Genomic DNA, 18,353 nt, shown 5'->3' on the forward strand with positions numbered 1-18,353 from the left:
GCGCAGTGGTTGAGAGCCCGCCTGACGATGCAGGGGACACGGGTTCGTGCCCCGGTCCGGGAGGATCCCACATGTGGTGGAGCGGCTGGGCCCGTGAGCCATGGCTGCTGGGCCTGTGTGTCCAGAGCCTGTGCTCTGCAACGGGAGAGGCCACAGCGGTGAGAGGCCCGAGTACCCCCCCGCAAAAAAAAAAAAAGGTAAACAAGGTCCTACGGTATAGCGCAGGGAACTATATTCAATATCTTGTAATAACCTACAATGGAAAAGAATCTGAAAAATAATATATATATATGTATAACTGAATCACTTTGCTGTACACCGGAAACTAACACAACACTGTAAATCAACTATACCTCAATTAAAAAAAAAAAAAAGAAGAAGAAGGGCTTTAATAGGGATTATGGGATTAAGGCACTCTTCCAGTTTCTCAATGTCACATTTTAGTGCAACCTTTTAAGTGTGTAGGTGGGAAAGTACTAGTCAAGCTGTAATGCAACTCTCCTCCGAAGCCTTCCCTAGCTTGCTAGACAGCTCTCCTTTCGTGTTCAGAACTCTTAATCTTAGGATTTCGAAATGAGCCGTTAGGTAGCCACAGAGTATTAGCTTATCAGTGTGAGCTGGCATTTTTCAATATCAAGCAACTCAAACAAGACAAGCATGAAAGGCTAGGTTTGTAGGAGACTGTGCTTTGGTCTGTGCCTCTCAGATTCAAATATGTGTCATTTCTGACTAACTATAAAGGCTACTTGGGTTTACTAAATACTAAGACAAAGGCCTATGTTACCAAAGTTAAAGTCTGGAGGGTTATTTCTGGCAGCTGACCCATACCCTGCAGCCATGTGTGGAAGGACCTGCCAGAGCTAGCAAAGAACATTTCCATTCTGGGCTTTCCTGCTCTTGCAGCTATGGTTGGAGGCCTGGCTCAGTGCTGTCCTGGGTCCATGGGGTAGGCCTTCTGGTATGAAGGCATTATGTTTACATCAGCACAGAAGCTATTCCCATTCAACTCTTGCTGAGGCTGTGGCCTACCTGCTCTTCTTGTGAAGTTAGTCATAAACGGAGTTGGGCTGGGGTGGCTGAAACTTGGAATTTGTCCCAACTTGCCTTCCCCCTGATATTCTGAGTTTCACACGTGAGTCCTGAGTGGCTGATCACTGTCTCTTGGCACTAAGCCCTCCCAGCCTAGGGATAATTAGGTTTCTTCCTTTTCTTCTGGAAGCTTGGAGATTAATGGAGTCGCAGCAGCTGTGGGCAGTGAACAGGAGAGGGCAGGCTTTGCTGAGGCTGGGGCATGTGGAGGGAAAATTCCAAAGAGCAAGGGAGCTCAAGCCTTGGCAGGGCCAGGGGCCAGTCCAAGTGGGGGAATGGGCCTTCCTGGGGCCAAGTGTGGCCAGTGGAGGAGAAGTCTGCTGTCGGTAAGGTAGGCTGTCCTGCCCCTCGGCCTCCGCCTTTCCATCTTTGCTCAAGCTGCAAATTATGAACGCACCTTTCAGAAAAGGGGTTCCAAAATACCGTGGGGCCTTAGGACACAGCACAGTAATGTCCAAGCCCCAAACAAGATAAAATTACTTGCATTCTTGCTAAATTTCTTGCCAGTCCTGTCTGAATTTGTGCACATTTAAAAATTGACTTTTGGGACTTCCCTGGTTGGTTCAGAGGTTAAGACTCCACGCTCCCAATGCAGGGGGCCCGGATTAGATCCCTGGTCGGGGAACTAGATCCCACATGCTGCAACTAAAAGATCCTGCGTGCTGCAACCAAGACCCAGCATGACCAAATAAATAAATAAATAAATATCTTTTTAAATTGACTATTTAAATCTTTGAATTAAAAACAATTAAGTTTACTGAGGTATAATTTACATACAATAAAATCTACCCTTTTAAGGTATATAGTTCTATAAAGTTTGGCAAATTTATACAGATATGTAACCACTAGTTCCAGTACACCAAAAATTTCCCTTCTTCCCCTTTCTAGTCGATTCTCATTCCCTCAACCACTCCAGCCCTTGTCAGCCACTGACTTTTCTAAAATGTCATGTAACTAAAATCACAGTCTTTTAAAAATTTTATTTCTACTTATTTTCATTATTAAAAAATTTTTTTATGAATCATAGTCTTTTATATCTGGCTTAGTTTTTTTTTTTTTTGGCCATGCCATGCAGCATGCAGGATCTTAGTTCCCCAACCAGGGATCAAACCCACACCCCCTGCAATGGAAGCAGGAGTCTTAACCACTGGACCACCAGGGAAGTCCCTTTTTTTTTTTCGGTCTGGCTTATATTTTTTAACTAGGGCTCCATGTATGTCTGAAGAAGAGATATATCAATGAGGTTAAAAATTTAAGCAGTTCTAAAGGGTAAAAATAATTATTCACTTTCTCACTTCAGATTCCTTTTCTGGAAGCAACCAACAACTCATTTGTGTATGTCCTTTCAGAAATGCAGAAATATACAATAAATATATGTAAATCACACTCATGCACATATATGCATATTCTAGTCACACTGTTCTTCACTTTGTTGTTTTTTGATTTAATATATTCTGGAGATTGATTCACATTATCATATGTAGACCCCCACACATTCCTCAATTAATGGCTGCATATGTATGTGCTACAATTAATTTAGCCATTCCTCTGTTGACAGATGTTGGTTTATCTGCAGTCTTTCACTAAGGCAAACAATGAATTGAAAGTTGTAGTGCTCTTAGTGAACAAAATAATACACAGGTTGCATGTAACTTTTCCATAGTTGTAATTACAGGATAGAGCCCATTTTGCTTTTTGCTTTTTTTGCACTTACCGTCTTCTTTTTCCTGTTGCCCGCTCCCTCTCCTCCCACCCACACCTTTCCCTCCTGGTGAATTTCCAAGTTCTCCACAGTCTGTCAATCACAACCCCTGCTGGGGAGCTTTCTCAGATTTCTGCGGGCTCCTGGGCTCCTCACTCTTCTCTCTCTCAGCATCTCCACAGCTTTTCGCAAGGTGGGCTGTGATGCTGTGATCTTAAAGGTGAACTTCTTGTGGTTGGGGCCGAGTCTTGTTAATCTGTTTGCAGTTCACAGATGCCAAGGCCTTGCGTAGAGTTCGCATTCAAAAAATGATGAATGGGGCTTCCCTGGTGGCGCAGTGGTTGAGAGTCCGCCTGCCGATGCAGGGGACACGGGTTCATGCCCCGGTCCGGGAAGATCCCACATGCTGCGGAGCCTGCGCGTCCGGAGCCTGTGCTCCGCAACGGGAGAGGCCACAACAGTCAGAGGCCTGCGTACCGCAAAAAAAAAAAAAAAAAAAAAAAAAAAAAAAAAAAAAGATGAATGGGTGATGAGTAAGATTTATTTCCCTTATAGATCTAATCAAAGGACAATTTGTTTCCGGTTTTGAGATTTGTTTTGGTCTTGCTTTTATAAATAATGGTGCAGTGAACGTCTTTCTGCCTCTGGCCTTTTTTTCCTTTTGGATTTTGCACCAGGCTGTGTTCTTCAAAGCAAGTTCACTGTACCAACGAGTGTGGATTTTTTTTTTTTTCTTTTCCAATTTGCCGTACAAAATTGTGCGCAATGGCGGGTTCTTTTTTGAAGTCCGAAGACTCCTAAGAATTGCGGTGATGATCAGAAAACCTGGCTTTGTCCTAAGACAGGTCCTCTGACCCCCAGTAAATTCCTCCTCTGCTCTGTGTCTCGCTTTCCCCAAAAGCACAGACGAGAATTTCTTCACCTCGTTCCTTGGCAAAGGCAAAGCTCCGCCTTCTCACAGCTCTGAGCCTCGCTATTCCGATTGACAGTCAATCTGACCAATCAGCGCGCTGTGGGGCATCACCGGGGAGCCCTTCCGGACACATGCGCACTGTCCTCACTCCGGAGATGGGCTGCTGTCGTGTTTTGGGCCAGGTCCGGGATGGCTGGCGGCGGGGTCCGGGGGTCCGCGCAGCGCGCACAGCCTCAAGCTTTGGCACCGAGGCCCGGTGATTAGCAACCCACGCCCTCCTTTGTGTAGGAGGGAGGTTGGGGCCGGGGAAGGGTGTGTGCGGGATCTGGAGTTAGGCAGATATGGCTTCTAATCCAGCTCTGCTGTGTGACCCTAAACTGGTCAGTAGACCTCTCTGAGCCTCAGTTCTCTGTTCTGTACGGTGGGGCCAGTCGAACCTAACATTTCGGGAAACTCAACCCAGGCTTTCTGAAGCATTAGTAGGAAGTCGCAGGATTTAGGAAGAGGTGTGTGGAGATAAGAATGGGCGGCAATGATTCTCCTGTTGCTTACCTAACCTTTTCCAGGCATCAGCAGAAACGTCGAGGCTCCAGCAAACGGTCGGGGCCCCTGGATGACCAGCCTGTCTCGGGGCTGCTGCGGCCAGAGAACCTCAGTAGGGAGGAGCTGGTTGATGTGCTGAGGGCAGCTGTGGTGGATCAGAAAGGTGAGGGGTGGGAGGGACAGCTGCAGGGAGACCCAGAAGGGGAGAGGAGTCTTCACCTGAGCCTTCTGAGCATCTGGCTGGGTTCCCTACTAAAGCCTGTGGGATCAAATCCTGGTTCTGCCTCCCACTAGCCATAGGAGCTGGGACCAGACACATAATCTCTCTGTGCCTCAGCATCATGGGGATAGGGCTGTGGGGTGGGAAAGTGTAAATAACTAGAGAGCTTTGCACTAGTAGGCTCTCTGTAAAGGAAATTGCTGTAATAAAGTGTTTATTGAGGGGCAAAACACAGGCTTCGGAGCCATATCTAGGCTCTGTAATCAGCTTGCTGTGTGGCTTTAGGAGAATAATTTCTCTGAGCCTCAGTCTCCGGTGATTTTTAAATTTTCTCAGCTATTTATTGAGCATAGGCTATGTTCCAGGCACTGTTCTAGACATGGCTATATAGTGCTGAACAAAATAAATATGGTTTCTGCCTTCAGGGAGCCAACATTTCAGCGGGAGAAATTAATTAACCAGAAAATAAATGAAAAAAGTACTTACTAGAGATTAGTGCTATGAATAAAACAGCGATGATGAGGAACTGCAGGGAGCAGACATTAGATTGGAGACTCGGGCCTCTTTGTGATGGTGACATTTGAGCCACGATGATATGAAGAAAGCAGCCACGTGAAAATCTGAGAGAGAGGAAACAGCAAGTGCAAAGGCCCTGACGTGGCAGGTAGCCAGCTTAGCATATGCAAGGTTCAGAAACTTCAGGATGATAACTCATGTATGAGTTGTACTGGGACCACACGATAATATGAATTGAGAAAGTGCTTTGTAAACTGCATTTGCTGTTGATGATGTTTATGTATTATTCATTTCAGGACCTCTGGTGACATTGAACAAGCCACAGGGCCTGCCAGTGACAGGTATGGGCAGGGGAAAGAGATGCAATGAAAGGGGTTTTGACGTCTCTGAGGGGAAGAAATAGTGAAGAGAAAGGAAAGGTGGGATAAAGTTGCCTCTGGGAGCAACTTGTACTCTTCCTTTTTTTTCCCCAGGAAAACCGGGAGAGCTGACGTTGCTCTCAGTGCTCCCGGAGCTGAGCCAGTCCCTGGGGCTCGGGGAGCGGGAGCTCCAGGTGGTCCGAGCATCTGGGAAGTAAGTGGTGGGGGTGAGAGGAAGGTAGAAGGACAGACATCCATCTGGGGTGGGGGCATAACTACTTGGGAATAAACTGAGACATGTTCCATGGGCTGGTTTGGGATCACAGAGGTAGGATACAAGGAAAAGGAGGAGGAAGTGGATAGATCTGGGTTCAAATCCTTACGCATAAACTGTGCTCTTAGCTACCACCGAGCCTCAGTTTCTTTAATCATAAAATAGAGCTAATAATATCTATGCTCAGTGTGCACTCACTTCTCTTAATTCCATATTCATGGCAGGTATTGTCAATTGATCTGTGATATTCTTTCCTCTAATTGCCATCTATTAGAGACGGTGCTTGAGATGAAATGTTTCTGCAGTTCCACAAACTCATGGGCTTGCTTGTGGGGAATTTAATTATTTAATAGCTAATATATATAAAATTCCTAGTATAGTGCCTAGCACATGGTAGACACTCAACAGTTGGTGGTAATTGTTATGATGTTTGGCTCTGAGCTCCCTGGGAGCCAGAGCAAAATGAGGAGCACATTTAAGCAATGTACTCTTATTATCAAACATGGGGAAGACTTACTTGTTTCTCAAGAGGATGTAACTGTTTGGTCTTAAGCAGGTCAGGTGTTCCTTTCTAGGGGTCTTTTTTTTTTTTTTTTTGGCTGTGCCAAGCGGCATACAGGATCTTCATACCAGGTATTGAACCCGCACCCCCAGCACTGGAAGCGCAGAGTCTTAACCACTGGAACGCCAGGAAAGTCCGGGGTCTCCTTTTTGTGTGGGTGAGCCCAGGGGATTTTAACTTTTGTGATTTGTCTCCTTCCTCCAGGGAAACCTCTGGGCTTGTACTCCTCTCCAGTTGTCCCCAGACAGCAAGCCGCCTCCAGAAGTTCTTCACTTACTCACAGAGAGCCAGGAGACCCACAGTCACCTACTGGTGAGAGGGGCTGGGAGGCTCCCAGAGCAGTGGGGAGGTCCCAGCAAGCCACTACGTGACTTCCTCTTGCCTCTTTCTCAGTGCTGTCACTGATGGGATCCCAGCTACTTCTGAGGGGAAGATCCAAGCAGCTCTGAAACTGGAACACATTGATGGGGTCAATCTTGTGAGTCAGGGTCTAGGTGGGGAAGAGGGGGGGTCCTTCCAGACATATTACCCCTACAGGATATAGACGTGGGGTGACTGGCCCTCCAGACCCCTAATACAGGCGAGTGACGACTGCCTATACTGTGGCCCTGTCCTGAGTCTGTTGGGAGCGAGGAGAGTCTGCGGGTAGTTCCCAGGTGTGTGTGAAGCTTGTTCATTCTTGGGGGCTGCCACCACAGGTCGTTCCAGTGAAGTCCCCATCCCGAAAGGACATCTTGGAAGGTGTCAAGAGGACCCTCAGCTACTTCCGTGTGGTGGCCACGGGCTCTGGCTGTGCCCTGGTCCAGCTGCAGCCACTGACAGGTGGGTCTGGAGCCCCAGCCAGACTTGACAAATGGTATTTGGCTGGAGGAGGCAGGAGGTGGGAGGGTGGTGGTAGTTTTAGTGGCAGCCTGGGGAGCATTTGATGGACTCTAAGGATGTACGTGACCAGCTCCACCTGGAGGGGCAGTGCTTCTCCTATCAGTCTGATGGTCACCCCTCTGCAGCACACCTGTTTTTTCTTAGTTATTGATCTCAACGTCTTCTCTTTACCTTTGATGTTCTGTAGTTTCACTATGGTGAATCCAGGTGTGTGGGTTTGGTTTTATTTATCTTGCTTGGGATTCACTGTTTCCTGAGTCTGGAGATTAATCTATTTCACCTATCCTGGAAAGTTCCCTTTTCAAATGCGCCTCTTGCGTCCTTCCTTTCGAAGGCCTGATAGACGTCTTTCTCATTCTACTGCTCTCAACTTTTCTTTCACGTTTTTCATGTCTTTATCTCTGCTGCTTTCTGGGTAATCTTTAGATCTACCTTCCAGTTGAGTAATTTTCTCTTCCACTGGATCTAACCTGCCAGTTGAACCTACCCATTGATTGTATTTTTCACTTCTGCAAGTTCTAGTTGGTTCTTTTTATTTTTAGTTGGTTCTTTTACAAATACAAATGGCCTTCCAAAAAATGGGGTATCTGTTTTTTTCTCATATTACTTGTTCTTTTTTGTCTTTAGTCATTTAAAACATATTTGTGTTTCTATAATTCCATTGTCTGAGATTCTGAGGGTCTAATCCTGTTGTTTCCTGCAGACTCTCTCCCCTTGGTGGATTGTTTCCTTCTTGTTCTGTGATTCAGGATTGTGAATTCAGGTTAAGCTGGGCCTTTATCAGTGGAAATCCTGTATTGCCTCATTGGAGGTGGTGACTTCAGGAGAGGTTCTGCCTTTGCTTCTGCTGAGTGCCCCATGTCACTGCTTCAGGACCTAAATATTAATGTCTCAGTTGGAAGTTCACAGTTCATGCAAGTGGTATTAGAGCCCCAAACCTGTGTGAGAGCAGCTTATGGTTGTGAATTCTTTTTTCTTCCCGTCATCCAGACCTAAGGTTCTCGTCTCCCTTCCTTGGTGGCTGGCTTTTTCTCCTGGTCCATCCTGTCAATGAAGATGTCGCCTCTCTGATTTCATTTGGGCACCAAGACCTCACCCCTGGCCCCTTGTAGCTACTTAAACCCAAGCCCCCTGCATCCCAAGATTGGCAGTACCCTAGAATAGGTGAAATGTTGGCTTCCCTGTGCTCTGGATTTGTTTTCCTTTTGTACCTTCGTCTGGGGGACCTTACTTTCCTGTGTGCCCAGCTGTGTATTTAGAAGGATGATCATTAAAGTCCTCCAGTGTTTCTAAGTGGATTTTTAGATTACCCAGCATATTGCCAGATGTGAAAAGCAGAGGACAGCTCCTGGGTTTGAATCCCAGCTTACGGCGGGCCAGTCGCTTCTCTGTGAGCTTCGGTTTTCCTGTCTATAAGGTGGGAATGATGATAGAACCCACCTTATAGCGTTGTCAGGAGGATTAATAAGCTTACTTATGTGAACAATTTTGTACCATTTAAGTTTTCCCCAAACCAGTTCAAGTTGGTGTCATCTAAAAGGGGAAGTTATTGGCTCAGGAACTCAAAGTTCAGGCCTGGCTGCCTCTGGAGGCTCGGAGGACATCATCAGGAAGCTGTTTCTCACTTTCTTTTCGCCTCCTGCCCGCGGGCTTCTTCCCGCAGGCTCTCCCCGTGGGGGCAGAGATGGCAGGTGCTCCAGCAGCCCCAGGCTCACCCCCCAGCGGGAAAGGGCGTTCTTCATTCCCAGTAGCTTCACAGTAAATTCAGGGTTGCCCCTCTTCATGGACGAATCCCACAGGGCCGGTGGATTGACAGCTCTGACTGTCCCGACCTGGTCATGCGCCCCTCTCCACTGGCAGGGGTGGTAGCATTCACCTCTCTGAAACCACACCATCTGAGAATGGGGGTGGCATCTCCCCAGAGGAAAGGGGAGGGGCAATACCGGGTGGACAGAAAGAGCCGCTGCCTGCCATCTGTCCTGTCTCTCTTGTCTTCTAGCGTTTCCCAGCCAGCTACAGGCGCACATGGCACTACAGCTCTGCCCTCTGCTCGGGGACCACATGTACTCTGCCCGTGTGGCCACTGTTCTGGGCCAGCGCTTTCTGCTGCCTGCTGAGAGCACCAGGCCCCAAAGACAGGTACCCAAGCCCACCTGCCGGCTGCCTTTTGGGGTGGGCTGGGGGTGGGGTGGAGAGCATCTCCAGACATTAGCTATGCAGCTTGGGCTTCCATAGCTTCCTGTAGCCCTGTCTTGCTCTGTGGCCCTGAGCAAGTGAAACCCCCTCTCTTGGGTCTCTTTCTGCCCATCTGTTCAATAAGGAAGTCGAACTGGCCGATTTCTAAAGGCCCTTCTAAGTCTGCCATTCTTTTTGGTATAAGGGGTAAAAGAGGTTGTGTTTATTTGGATAACTCTGTCTGCTCTAACAGAATAACCTCAAGTACCAGAGCCTTAACACAATAACTTCCTTCCGTGTTAAGTCCAATTAATGGCGGTAGGGTAGAGATGGGCTTGCTCCAAGCATGGGTCACTCAGGGACCCAGCCTGTCGCTATCCAGCCAGCGGAGGAGGAGACAGGGCAGGTTCATGGGGGAGGTTTTCTCGGGCCAGATCTGGAAGCGGGATACATGCTCACACTCCTGTGGCGTTCAGTGGGGCTCAATCACACGGCCTCACCAACCTGCAGGAGGGGCTGGGGAATGTAGTTTCGCTGAATGCCCAGTAAACTGATTCGGTGACCCCCTAGCTGGTCTCTGCCGTAGTGTGTGTGTTTGAGTGTGTACGTGTGTACGTGTAGAGAGGCATGCAGAACACAGACGCAGAGGGAGGAGGAAGTATTTGCCTCACTCCCATTTTGCTTAGAGCTCACCTGGCTGAATGCTGACATGTCTCTCCCACGCCAGGTCCTGGATGAAGCCGTCCTCAGCCGCCTCCACCTGACCCCCTCCCAGGCTGCCCAGCTGCCCCTGCACCTCCACCTGCATTGTCTCTACCTCCCAGGTGCCAGGCCCAGGGACCCACCCATCAAGCTTCTGGCACCTTTGCCCTCTTATTTCTCCAGGACCCTGCATTGCCTGGGGCTCCACTACCAATAGTCCTTCTGGGCCTTCTGTTCCCGCTGGAAAGCAGTGGGGGTTGGAGGGCGGATGGGCTGCAGTCAGGCCCGAGGAGAGTGAGGTCAGTGCTCAACACGCAGAAGGCCACAGTGGAAGATCCTCTGTAGTTGGACAAACTTAAGATCACATCCTAACGCCACTTGCTGTGTGGTGTTGTGCAAATGACTTCACCTCTCTGGACCTGAGATAATAAAAGTACCTACCCTCATAGTATTGTTTGCAGGATTTGCTGAGAAAGAAAATGTTTATCATGGACCGTGGCTTCTGCTGAGTTCAGTATGTGGTCTTCATATTTGGCTGTTTCTGGCCCAATTCTAGCTGAGAGAAAATGTTAGGTTTTTTTAAAAATTGTGGTAAAATACACCTAATAAAATTTACCATCTTAACCATTTTTAAGTGTACAGTTCAGTGGCATTAAGGACATCCACACTGTCGTGCAGCCATCACCACCATCCATCTCCAGAACTTTCTCATCTTCCCAAACTGAAAGTCTCCCCATTAAACACAAACTCCCCTCCCCCACCCCTCCCAGCCGCAGTTGCCACGGTCCTGTCATCTGTCTCTATGTATTTGACTACTCATTCAAGTGAAGATGTTAGATCTTTCACTTTAAAAAACCGTGAAATATATGAAACATACAGAGTGCATAAAACATCTCTGATTTAAAGAATAACTCTAAGGTGACACCCACATAACCACCACTCGGCACAAAAGAGAAGCATCCCTCCCTTCTCCTGTCCTAGACAACAGCAGCTCTCAACCCTGGCCCGACATGAGAACCCCGTACCCTGCCCACTCAGAAAGCTTAAAAAAAAACACCCATGCCTCCCATGACTGCACCCCAAAGATGCTGGTTTCACCAGTCTGGGATGGAGACCCTGGCATCAGATCTTTTTTAAAAGCTCTGGAATGGGTACTGTTGTTCAGTCAAGGTTGGAAACCACTGCCCAGACTTGGGAGAATTCTTTGTTTTTTAGAGTTTTACCACATATACATGCATCCCTAAACAATATATTTCATTTTGCCGTTTCTGAAGTTTCTGTTGGAATGGAATTGTGCTGCATATATCCTTTTGTGACTTGTTCTTGCTCTACCCTGTGAAATGCATCCGTTGTGCGGCGCAGAGTTGGAGTGTCAGAGCTTGCAGTCTATCCATCTGACTGTTAATGGACACTTAGGTCGTCAGCTGTTACCACAGTGCTGCTGTGAGCCTGCTTGTACTCATCTCCTGGTTCAGCTGTGCAAGAATGGATTCATAAATATACAGAATTTACGTATCTTCATTTGACTAGTGTGTAGTTTCCTAGGGCTGCTGCTGCAACAAATTACCACAACTCGAGTGGCCTACAACAACAGAAATGGATTCTCTCCCAGTTCTGGAGGCCATAAGTCCAAAATCAAGGTGTCAGCAGGGCTGTGCTCTCCCTGAAGGTTCTAGGTGAGAATCCTTCCTTGCCTCTTGCCTCTTCCTGGCCTGTGGCTGCATCACACCAGTCTCTGCCTCTGTCTCCACATGGCCTTCTCCTCGTTTGTCTTCTCTTGTCTCTTGTAAGGACACTTGTCATTGGATTTAGGTCCCATCTGGATAATCCAGGATGATCTCATCTAAAAACCTTCAACGTACTTACATCTACAAAGACCCTTTTTTCCAAATAAAGTCATATTCACAGGTTCCAGGAAGACATACCAATGTTCAACCCATTACAATGAAGAAATACCAAACTTTTTCAGATGGGTGTGGCTTATTGGATATTTCCTTTTTAGGTGACCTTGGCCCCTTGCAGAGGAAGGGAGATACCCACTTCATCTGGAGAAGGGCTGGGTCCACTCTTCTGCTGTGTCTCCTGCTGTAAATCTTGTGCCCATTAGATGTCATTCTGCTGCCAGCCCAGCTCCTCCTCTGGGCTTGGGGACCGGGGAGACCCACAGGGCTCAGCAGTCGTAGTAATGTGTCCCAGCCTTCTGCTCACTGCCACATGATCTTGGGCAAGCCATGTCTCCTCGTTCAGACTCAGTTTCCTCATCTGTAACATGAGACTTATCCTCCCACCCCGAGATCAGAGATGCCAGGGGAGTCCCTGGACAGGATGCCTCATGTCTGTCACTGGGTGGGAATTCTGGGCCTTGCTTTGGGGAGGAGTTGCTGATGGCCTCTAGCTCTTGTTCTGGACCTTGGGGTACAGAGCCGCACCCTACTCTCTCTTCACCCTCTAAGAGAAAAGGAGCCAAGCCTCAAATACTTCATTTGCTTTTTTACTTGGTGCTGCGTCCAGGATAAGGGCAGTGATGATCGAAGCAAGGACTTCTGTAGCCACACGTCCCTCATGCCCCCCAGACCCTGGTGTGCACTGATAAGGGGCAGGGGTCCCGGAAGGCTCAGTGTCGTCATGAGGCATGTCTCAGCCTTGGGTTTGTCACAGAGTCTGGCCTTGAAGTTGCCTTTGGCCTTGATCTTCCTATGGGTGCTAGGAAGATTTCCGACTTCAAAGGGTTGAGACCACAAGTTACTTCCAAGTGGGGGACCATGAAAGCGCTGGGGAGCAAGAGCCTCAGTGTGAAAGGAGGAGAGAAGGGGAGAGATGATCAGGAATCTGTTCAGGAAGGGGGTTCTGAGGGATACAAGCCCTTCCCTTGGGGCTCACGCCAGCCTGGGGGCTACCCTCTACCTGTGCCCTTCCAGCCCTAAGCCCAGTTCTCAGCATTGCCCACCAGGGTATGGGTCACCGTTCGAGGCCCACCTTTCTTGGTTTCAGGGCGTTGGGTGCCAGCTTGAGCTCAGGGTTAGGTGGGAGGGAAATCAAAACCTTGGCAGTAGGTAGAGTCATCAAGGCCTTGCCTGTGGTCGACAGGGCCTCAGAGCCCACCAGCCTGCTGTGCTGCAGTCTGAGGCCCCGGCCCTGGGGTCGGAGCACACAGGGAGAAGGCAGCTGGGCCGTCCTGTGGAGGGTGGGGAAGTGGTGATGGGCTGTGAGGGCCTGGGGAGCCCCAGGCTGACCAGCTGCCCCTCCAGGTGTGCACAGAGGGAGGGGAGGCAGGGGGAGCTGACGGCTGGGGTGTGTAAGGGCAGATGGAGCCCACCCGGTTCCTTCTCCAGAGGCTGTGGGAAGAACACAGGGTTTGGAGTCCAACAGGCCTGGGTCTGCATCCCAGCTCTGCCCCTTCTGAGCTGTGCAAGCTCGGGCAACTTCCTTAAACTTCCTGATACCTCAGCTGGAAAATGGGGATAATAGCACCTACTCACTAGATTGTGAGGACTAAAGGAGCTGGTCAGGTATCAACACGGTGTAAACTGTTAGGTGCCGTACAAATATTAGTTCCTTTCCACAAGGCAACTTTGCATGGAGGCAAAGACAGAATACTGCAGCAGGAAAAGCTTGGGCTCTGGAGAGAGATCAACCTGGGACTGAGTCCTGGCATCTTTGAAATGAGCACAACTGCCTGGCTGAGTGACTACTTTGGAGGGGACGATACTCATTTGGTTGTGTGTTTTTTAAAAATGCTTTGTAAGTGGTGGCTTCTATTTACTACTGGTGGTTCTTGGGTGGGACAAATCCAGGTGGTTAGGAGGGGCTTGGAGAGCAGGAAGAAATTGCCTTGAGACCCTGGGGTGTTTTGGGGGAATGGTCTTACCCAGGGCCTGGGGGTTCTTCAGACTCAATGGCAATCTGTTCAAGGGGTGGGGATGCCTGTCCCCACTAGCAAAGGTCATGGTGAAAATGCAGCCCATCCTCGTGCTAGGGGGGTCCCACTTCCGGAGACTGGGGCGGACCAGGGCTGTGGCACTTTTTGCCTTGCCTTTCTTCCCCTTTCCAGGGGCCGAGGTGGTGGCAGTGGAGTCTGGCTTCTCAGTGTGCCCCAGGCTCCTGGCCCCATCAACTTTCTTAGAAGCTGACCTGTGGGTAAGGGTTCCCGAGTCCTTGTGTTCCCCAGAGCCTCGCTGGGTCAGCAGGTGAGGGAGGGCTGGGCGGACTTCTATTTGCCGGTGACACATCGCCAGGGGCTTCTTGATGGTGGAGCCCTCTACTAGAAGCCGGATACCCACATACTGGGGCACTTCCACGGCAGGCTGTGGGGAAGAAGAGGAGACAAGGCCTGCTCAGACAGTGCTGCTGGAATCCTAGGCCTGGAAGGACTCGGAGCACAGGTAGATGGAATTAACTTCTGGGGCACCTAGTCAGGAGACATTTCTGGGCCGAGAAATGCAAAGCCCATCTCTGTCTCTTAAGGGGTCTGGGCCTGGAGGGCTGAATCAGTACCTAGAGGGTCACAGAGCCACTGAGATGAGTAACCCAGAGGAGTGGGGAAGTCTTAGCCATGCCCCCACCTGCACCCCTCCAACCCCTTGCTCTCCTAAACTGCCCAGCCGCTGCTGGAATGTGTGTTCTCCTCCACAGGCCACTGCTGATGGACAGCTTCCTGAGATGAGCGAGATTCTCTGCTGAGAGCATATGAGTTATGACACCCAGACAGATAAGAGGCCTAGAGCCTGCCTAAATCCTTGTCTGAACCCGAGACATGCGGAAGCAGAGCCTCAAAGAAGGCGTTCTGTGGAGAGCATGAAGTAGCAAATATGCAGACCGAGGCAGAGAAAACAGCTCAAGAAGGGAGTTCCTGTACCACTTTTAATTCCCATTAAGCCAAGCTGTACTTCCTGCAGCTGGACACAGGAGAGCCCCCACCCTGTGTCTTGCCAGGAATTTCCTTTTATTTAATTAATTAATTTATTTATTTTTCCGGTACGCGGGCCTCTCACTGTTGTGGCCTCTCCCGTTGCGGAGCACAGGCTCCGGACGCGCAGGCTCAGCGGCCATGGCTCACGGGCCCAGCTGCTCTGCGGCATGTGGGATCTTCCCGGACCAGGGCACAAACCCTCATCCCCTGCATCGGCAGGCAGACTTTCAACCACTGCGCCACCAGGGAAGCCCTCCTTTTATTTATTATTTATTATTATTATTATTTTTTGGCCGCACCACATGGCATGCGGGATCTTAGTTCCCTGACCAAGGAGCAAACCCATGCTCCTTGCCATGGAAGCACGGAGTCTTAACTGCTGGACTGCCAAGGAAGTTCCTAGTAACCCTCCTTTTCATCTGGAGCTAGTTTGAGGTGTTTTCTGCATCATGAAAGGATCCTGATTAGAATCTATCTAAAAAGTCACTTGGAGCTTCTTAAAAATACAGATATCAAGGTCCTACTGTATAGCACAGGGAACTACATTCAATATCCTGGAATAAACCATAAAGGAGAAGAACATGAAAAAGAATGTATGTATATGTATAACTGTGTATAACTTCTGCTGTAGAGCAGAAGTTAACACAACATTGTAAATCAACTATACTTCAATAAAAAAAAATACAGATATCAGAGCTCAAGGAAAGCCCAGTTGATGAGGCAAAGCTCAACTTTATGGAAAAATCTCAGCTAATAAACGTAGAAAGAATGATAGAATTAGCAATTTACCATTTTGCAACTCTAATACAATAGGTAAGAATCAAAACTAGATATCAAAACAAGTAGGTGAAAAGGATGAGAGGAAAATGTGTCATCTGCACACTGCCAAAGAATCACCCTACAAAGAAACTGATCATTGCAAAGGGGAGGATGCAACTTACAATGGAGAGATCTGGTAGCCAAGACCTTAAAGCCATGGTCAGACACAGCATCACTAATCATGAGATACTCCGACAATGTGTGCCTTGTGATGCTGTATGAGGTAGCCAGCATCATCTCTCAAGTATACTTGCCAAAAATGTGTAATCTGAACTTCATTAAGCTGTGTGACCTAACTTCTACTTTATAGGACATTCAGATAACAGATGAACAAGTTAAATACCACCATGAGGAAACAATCAGATGAATTCGGAATGTGGGACAGTTCCGTAAAACAACCAGCCTGGTGCCTTCAAAAGATCCAAACATGGGGAAAAAAAGCAGTGGGGCTGTTCTAGATTATAAGAGATTAAAGAACATCAAAGAGAATAAAATACCTAGGAATAAATTTAACCAAGGAGGTGAAAGACCTGTACACTGAAGACTGTAAGACACTGAAGAAAGAAATTGAAGATGACACAAATAAATGGAAAGATACTCTGTACTCATGAATTGGAAGAATTAATATTATTAAAATGTCTATATCACCCAAAGGAATCTATAGGTTCAATGCAATCCCTATCAAAATTCCAATGATATTTTTCACAAAAATAGAAAAATCAATCCCCAAATATGTATGGAACCACATAAGACCCCGAAGAGTCAAAGAAATCTTGAGAAAGAACAAAGCTGGAGGCATCACACTTCCTGACTTCAAACCATATTACAAAGCTATAGTGATCAAAATAGTATGATACTGGCATAAAAACAGACATGCAGATCAATGGAACAGAATTAAAAGCCCAGAAATAAACCACATTTATGTGGTCAATTAATTCATAACAAAGGAGACAAGAATATACAGTCTCTTTAATAAATAGTGTCAGGAAAACTGGACAGCCACATGCAAAAGAATAAAACTGGACCACTATCTTACACCATACAGAAAAATCAACTCAAATGGATTAAAGAGTTGAACATAAGACCTTAAACCATAAAACTGCTAGAAGAAAACAGGCAGGAAGTTCCTTCACGTCAGTCTTAGCAATGATTTTTTGGATTTGACACCAAAATCAAAGGCAACAAAAGCAAAAATAAACAAACTAAAAAGCTTCTGCACAGTGAAGGAAATCATCAACAAATCAAAAGACAACCTACCAGATTGGTTCAAGATGGCAGAGGAGAAGGACGTGCGCTCACTCCCTCTTGCGAGAGCACCGGAATCATAACTAACTGCTGAACAATCATCGACAGGAAGACACTGGAACTCACCAAAAAAGATACCCCACATCCAAAGACAAAGGAGAAGCCACAGTGAGACGGCAGGAGGGGCACAATCACAATAAAATCAAATCCCATAACTGCTGGGTGGGTGACTCACAGACTGGAGAACACGTATACCACAGAAGTCCACCCACTGGAGTGAAGGTTCTGAGCCCCATGTCAGGCTTCCCAACCTGGGGCTCCAGCAACGGGAGGAGGAATTCCTAGAGAATCAGACTTTGAAGGCTAGTGGGATTTGATTGCAGGACTTCGACAGGACTGGGGGAAACAGAGACTCCACTCTTGGGTGGCACATACAAAGTAGTGTGTGCATCAGGACCCAGGGGAAGGAGCAGTGACCCCACAGGAGACTGAACCAGAGCTACCTGCTAGTGTTGAAGGGTCTCCTCCAGAGGCCAGGGGTAGGGTGTGGCTCACCGTGAAGACAAGGACACTGGCAGCAAAAGTTCTGGGAAGTACTCATCGGCATGAGCCCTGCCAGAGTCCACCATTAGCCCCACCAAAGAGCCGGTAGGATCCAGTGCTGGGTCAGGCCAAACAACCAACAGGGAGGGAACCCACCCATCAGAAGACAAGTGGATTAAAGTTTTACTGAGCTCTGCCCACCACAGCAACACACAGCTCTACCTACCACCAGACCCTCCCATCAGGAAACTTGCACAAGCCTCTTAGATAGCCTCATCCACCAGAGGGCAGACAGCAGAAACAAGAAGAACTACAATCCTACAGTCTGTGGAACAAAAACCACATTCACAGAAAGACAGACAAGATGAAAAGGCAGAGGGCTATGTACCAGATGAAGGAACAAGATAAAACCCCAGAAAAACAACTAAATGAAGTGGAGATAGGCAACCTTCCAGAAAAAGAATTCAGAATAATGATAATGAAGATGATCCAGGACCTTGGGGAAAAAATGGAGGCAAAGATAGAGAAGATGCAAGAAATGTTTAGCAAAGACCGAGAAGAATTAAAGAACAAACAAACAGAGATGAACAGTACAATAACTGAAATGAAAAATCCACTAGAAGGAATCAACAGCAGAATAGCTGAGACAGAAGAACGGATAAGTGACCTGGAAGACAGAAAGGTGGAATTCACTGCTGCGGAACAGAATAAAGAAAAAAGAATGAAAAGAAATGAAGACAGCCTAAGAGACCTCTGGGACAACATTAAACACAACAACATTCGCATTATAGGGGTCCCAGAAGGAGAAGAGAGAGAGAGAAAGGACTCGAGAAACTATTTGAAGAGATTATAGTTGAAAACTTCCCTAACATGGGAAAGGAAATAGCCACCCAAGTCCAG

At 47.8% G+C, this 18,353-nt stretch overlaps 2 protein-coding genes across 10 annotated transcripts in view; one reads left to right on the forward strand and one right to left on the reverse strand.

Moving 5' to 3' along the window:
• Positions 1–1,215: 1,215 nt before the first annotated feature.
• Positions 1,216–10,566, forward strand: RPUSD3 (RNA pseudouridine synthase D3). 3 transcript variants are annotated; one of them, XM_081245070.1, is made up of 9 exons: positions 1,216–1,415; positions 4,271–4,410; positions 5,280–5,324; positions 5,457–5,556; positions 6,383–6,490; positions 6,572–6,656; positions 6,877–7,000; positions 9,060–9,199; positions 9,963–10,566. In XM_081245070.1, the coding sequence occupies exons 1-9, from the start codon at positions 1,231–1,233 to the stop codon at positions 10,152–10,154; spliced, it is 1,119 nt and encodes a 372-aa protein (XP_081101196.1). In that variant the 5' UTR covers positions 1,216–1,230; the 3' UTR covers positions 10,155–10,566. The 3 variants fall into 3 exon arrangements, with proteins under 3 accessions (XP_081101196.1, XP_081101195.1, XP_081101194.1); XM_081245068.1 differs by lacking the exon at positions 1,216–1,415 and adding an exon at positions 3,323–3,960; XM_081245069.1 differs by lacking the exons at positions 1,216–1,415; positions 9,060–9,199 and adding an exon at positions 3,316–3,960 and having other exon boundaries at positions 9,963–10,102.
• A 98-nt stretch (positions 10,567–10,664) lies between these two features.
• TTLL3 (tubulin tyrosine ligase like 3) overlaps positions 10,665–18,353 on the reverse strand; it is a 31,628-nt gene continuing 23,939 nt past the window's right edge. For 6 of the 7 annotated variants that reach the window (XM_081245034.1, XM_081245033.1, XM_081245035.1 and 3 more), the window contains 3 exons: positions 13,701–14,241; positions 12,914–13,272; positions 10,665–12,723 (listed from right to left, as the gene is read on the reverse strand). In XM_081245034.1, the coding sequence (XP_081101160.1) occupies positions 12,379–12,723; positions 12,914–13,272; positions 13,701–14,241 (1,245 nt within the window). In that variant the 3' untranslated portion in view covers positions 10,665–12,378. The remainder of the gene's footprint in view (positions 12,724–12,913; positions 13,273–13,700; positions 14,242–18,353) is intronic. The other variant, XM_081245036.1, reaches the window with a different exon arrangement.

Source organism: Mesoplodon bidens (genome assembly GCF_964165515.1).
Source record: "Mesoplodon bidens genome assembly, chromosome: 10".
Lineage (NCBI taxonomy): Eukaryota > Metazoa > Chordata > Mammalia > Artiodactyla > Ziphiidae > Mesoplodon > Mesoplodon bidens.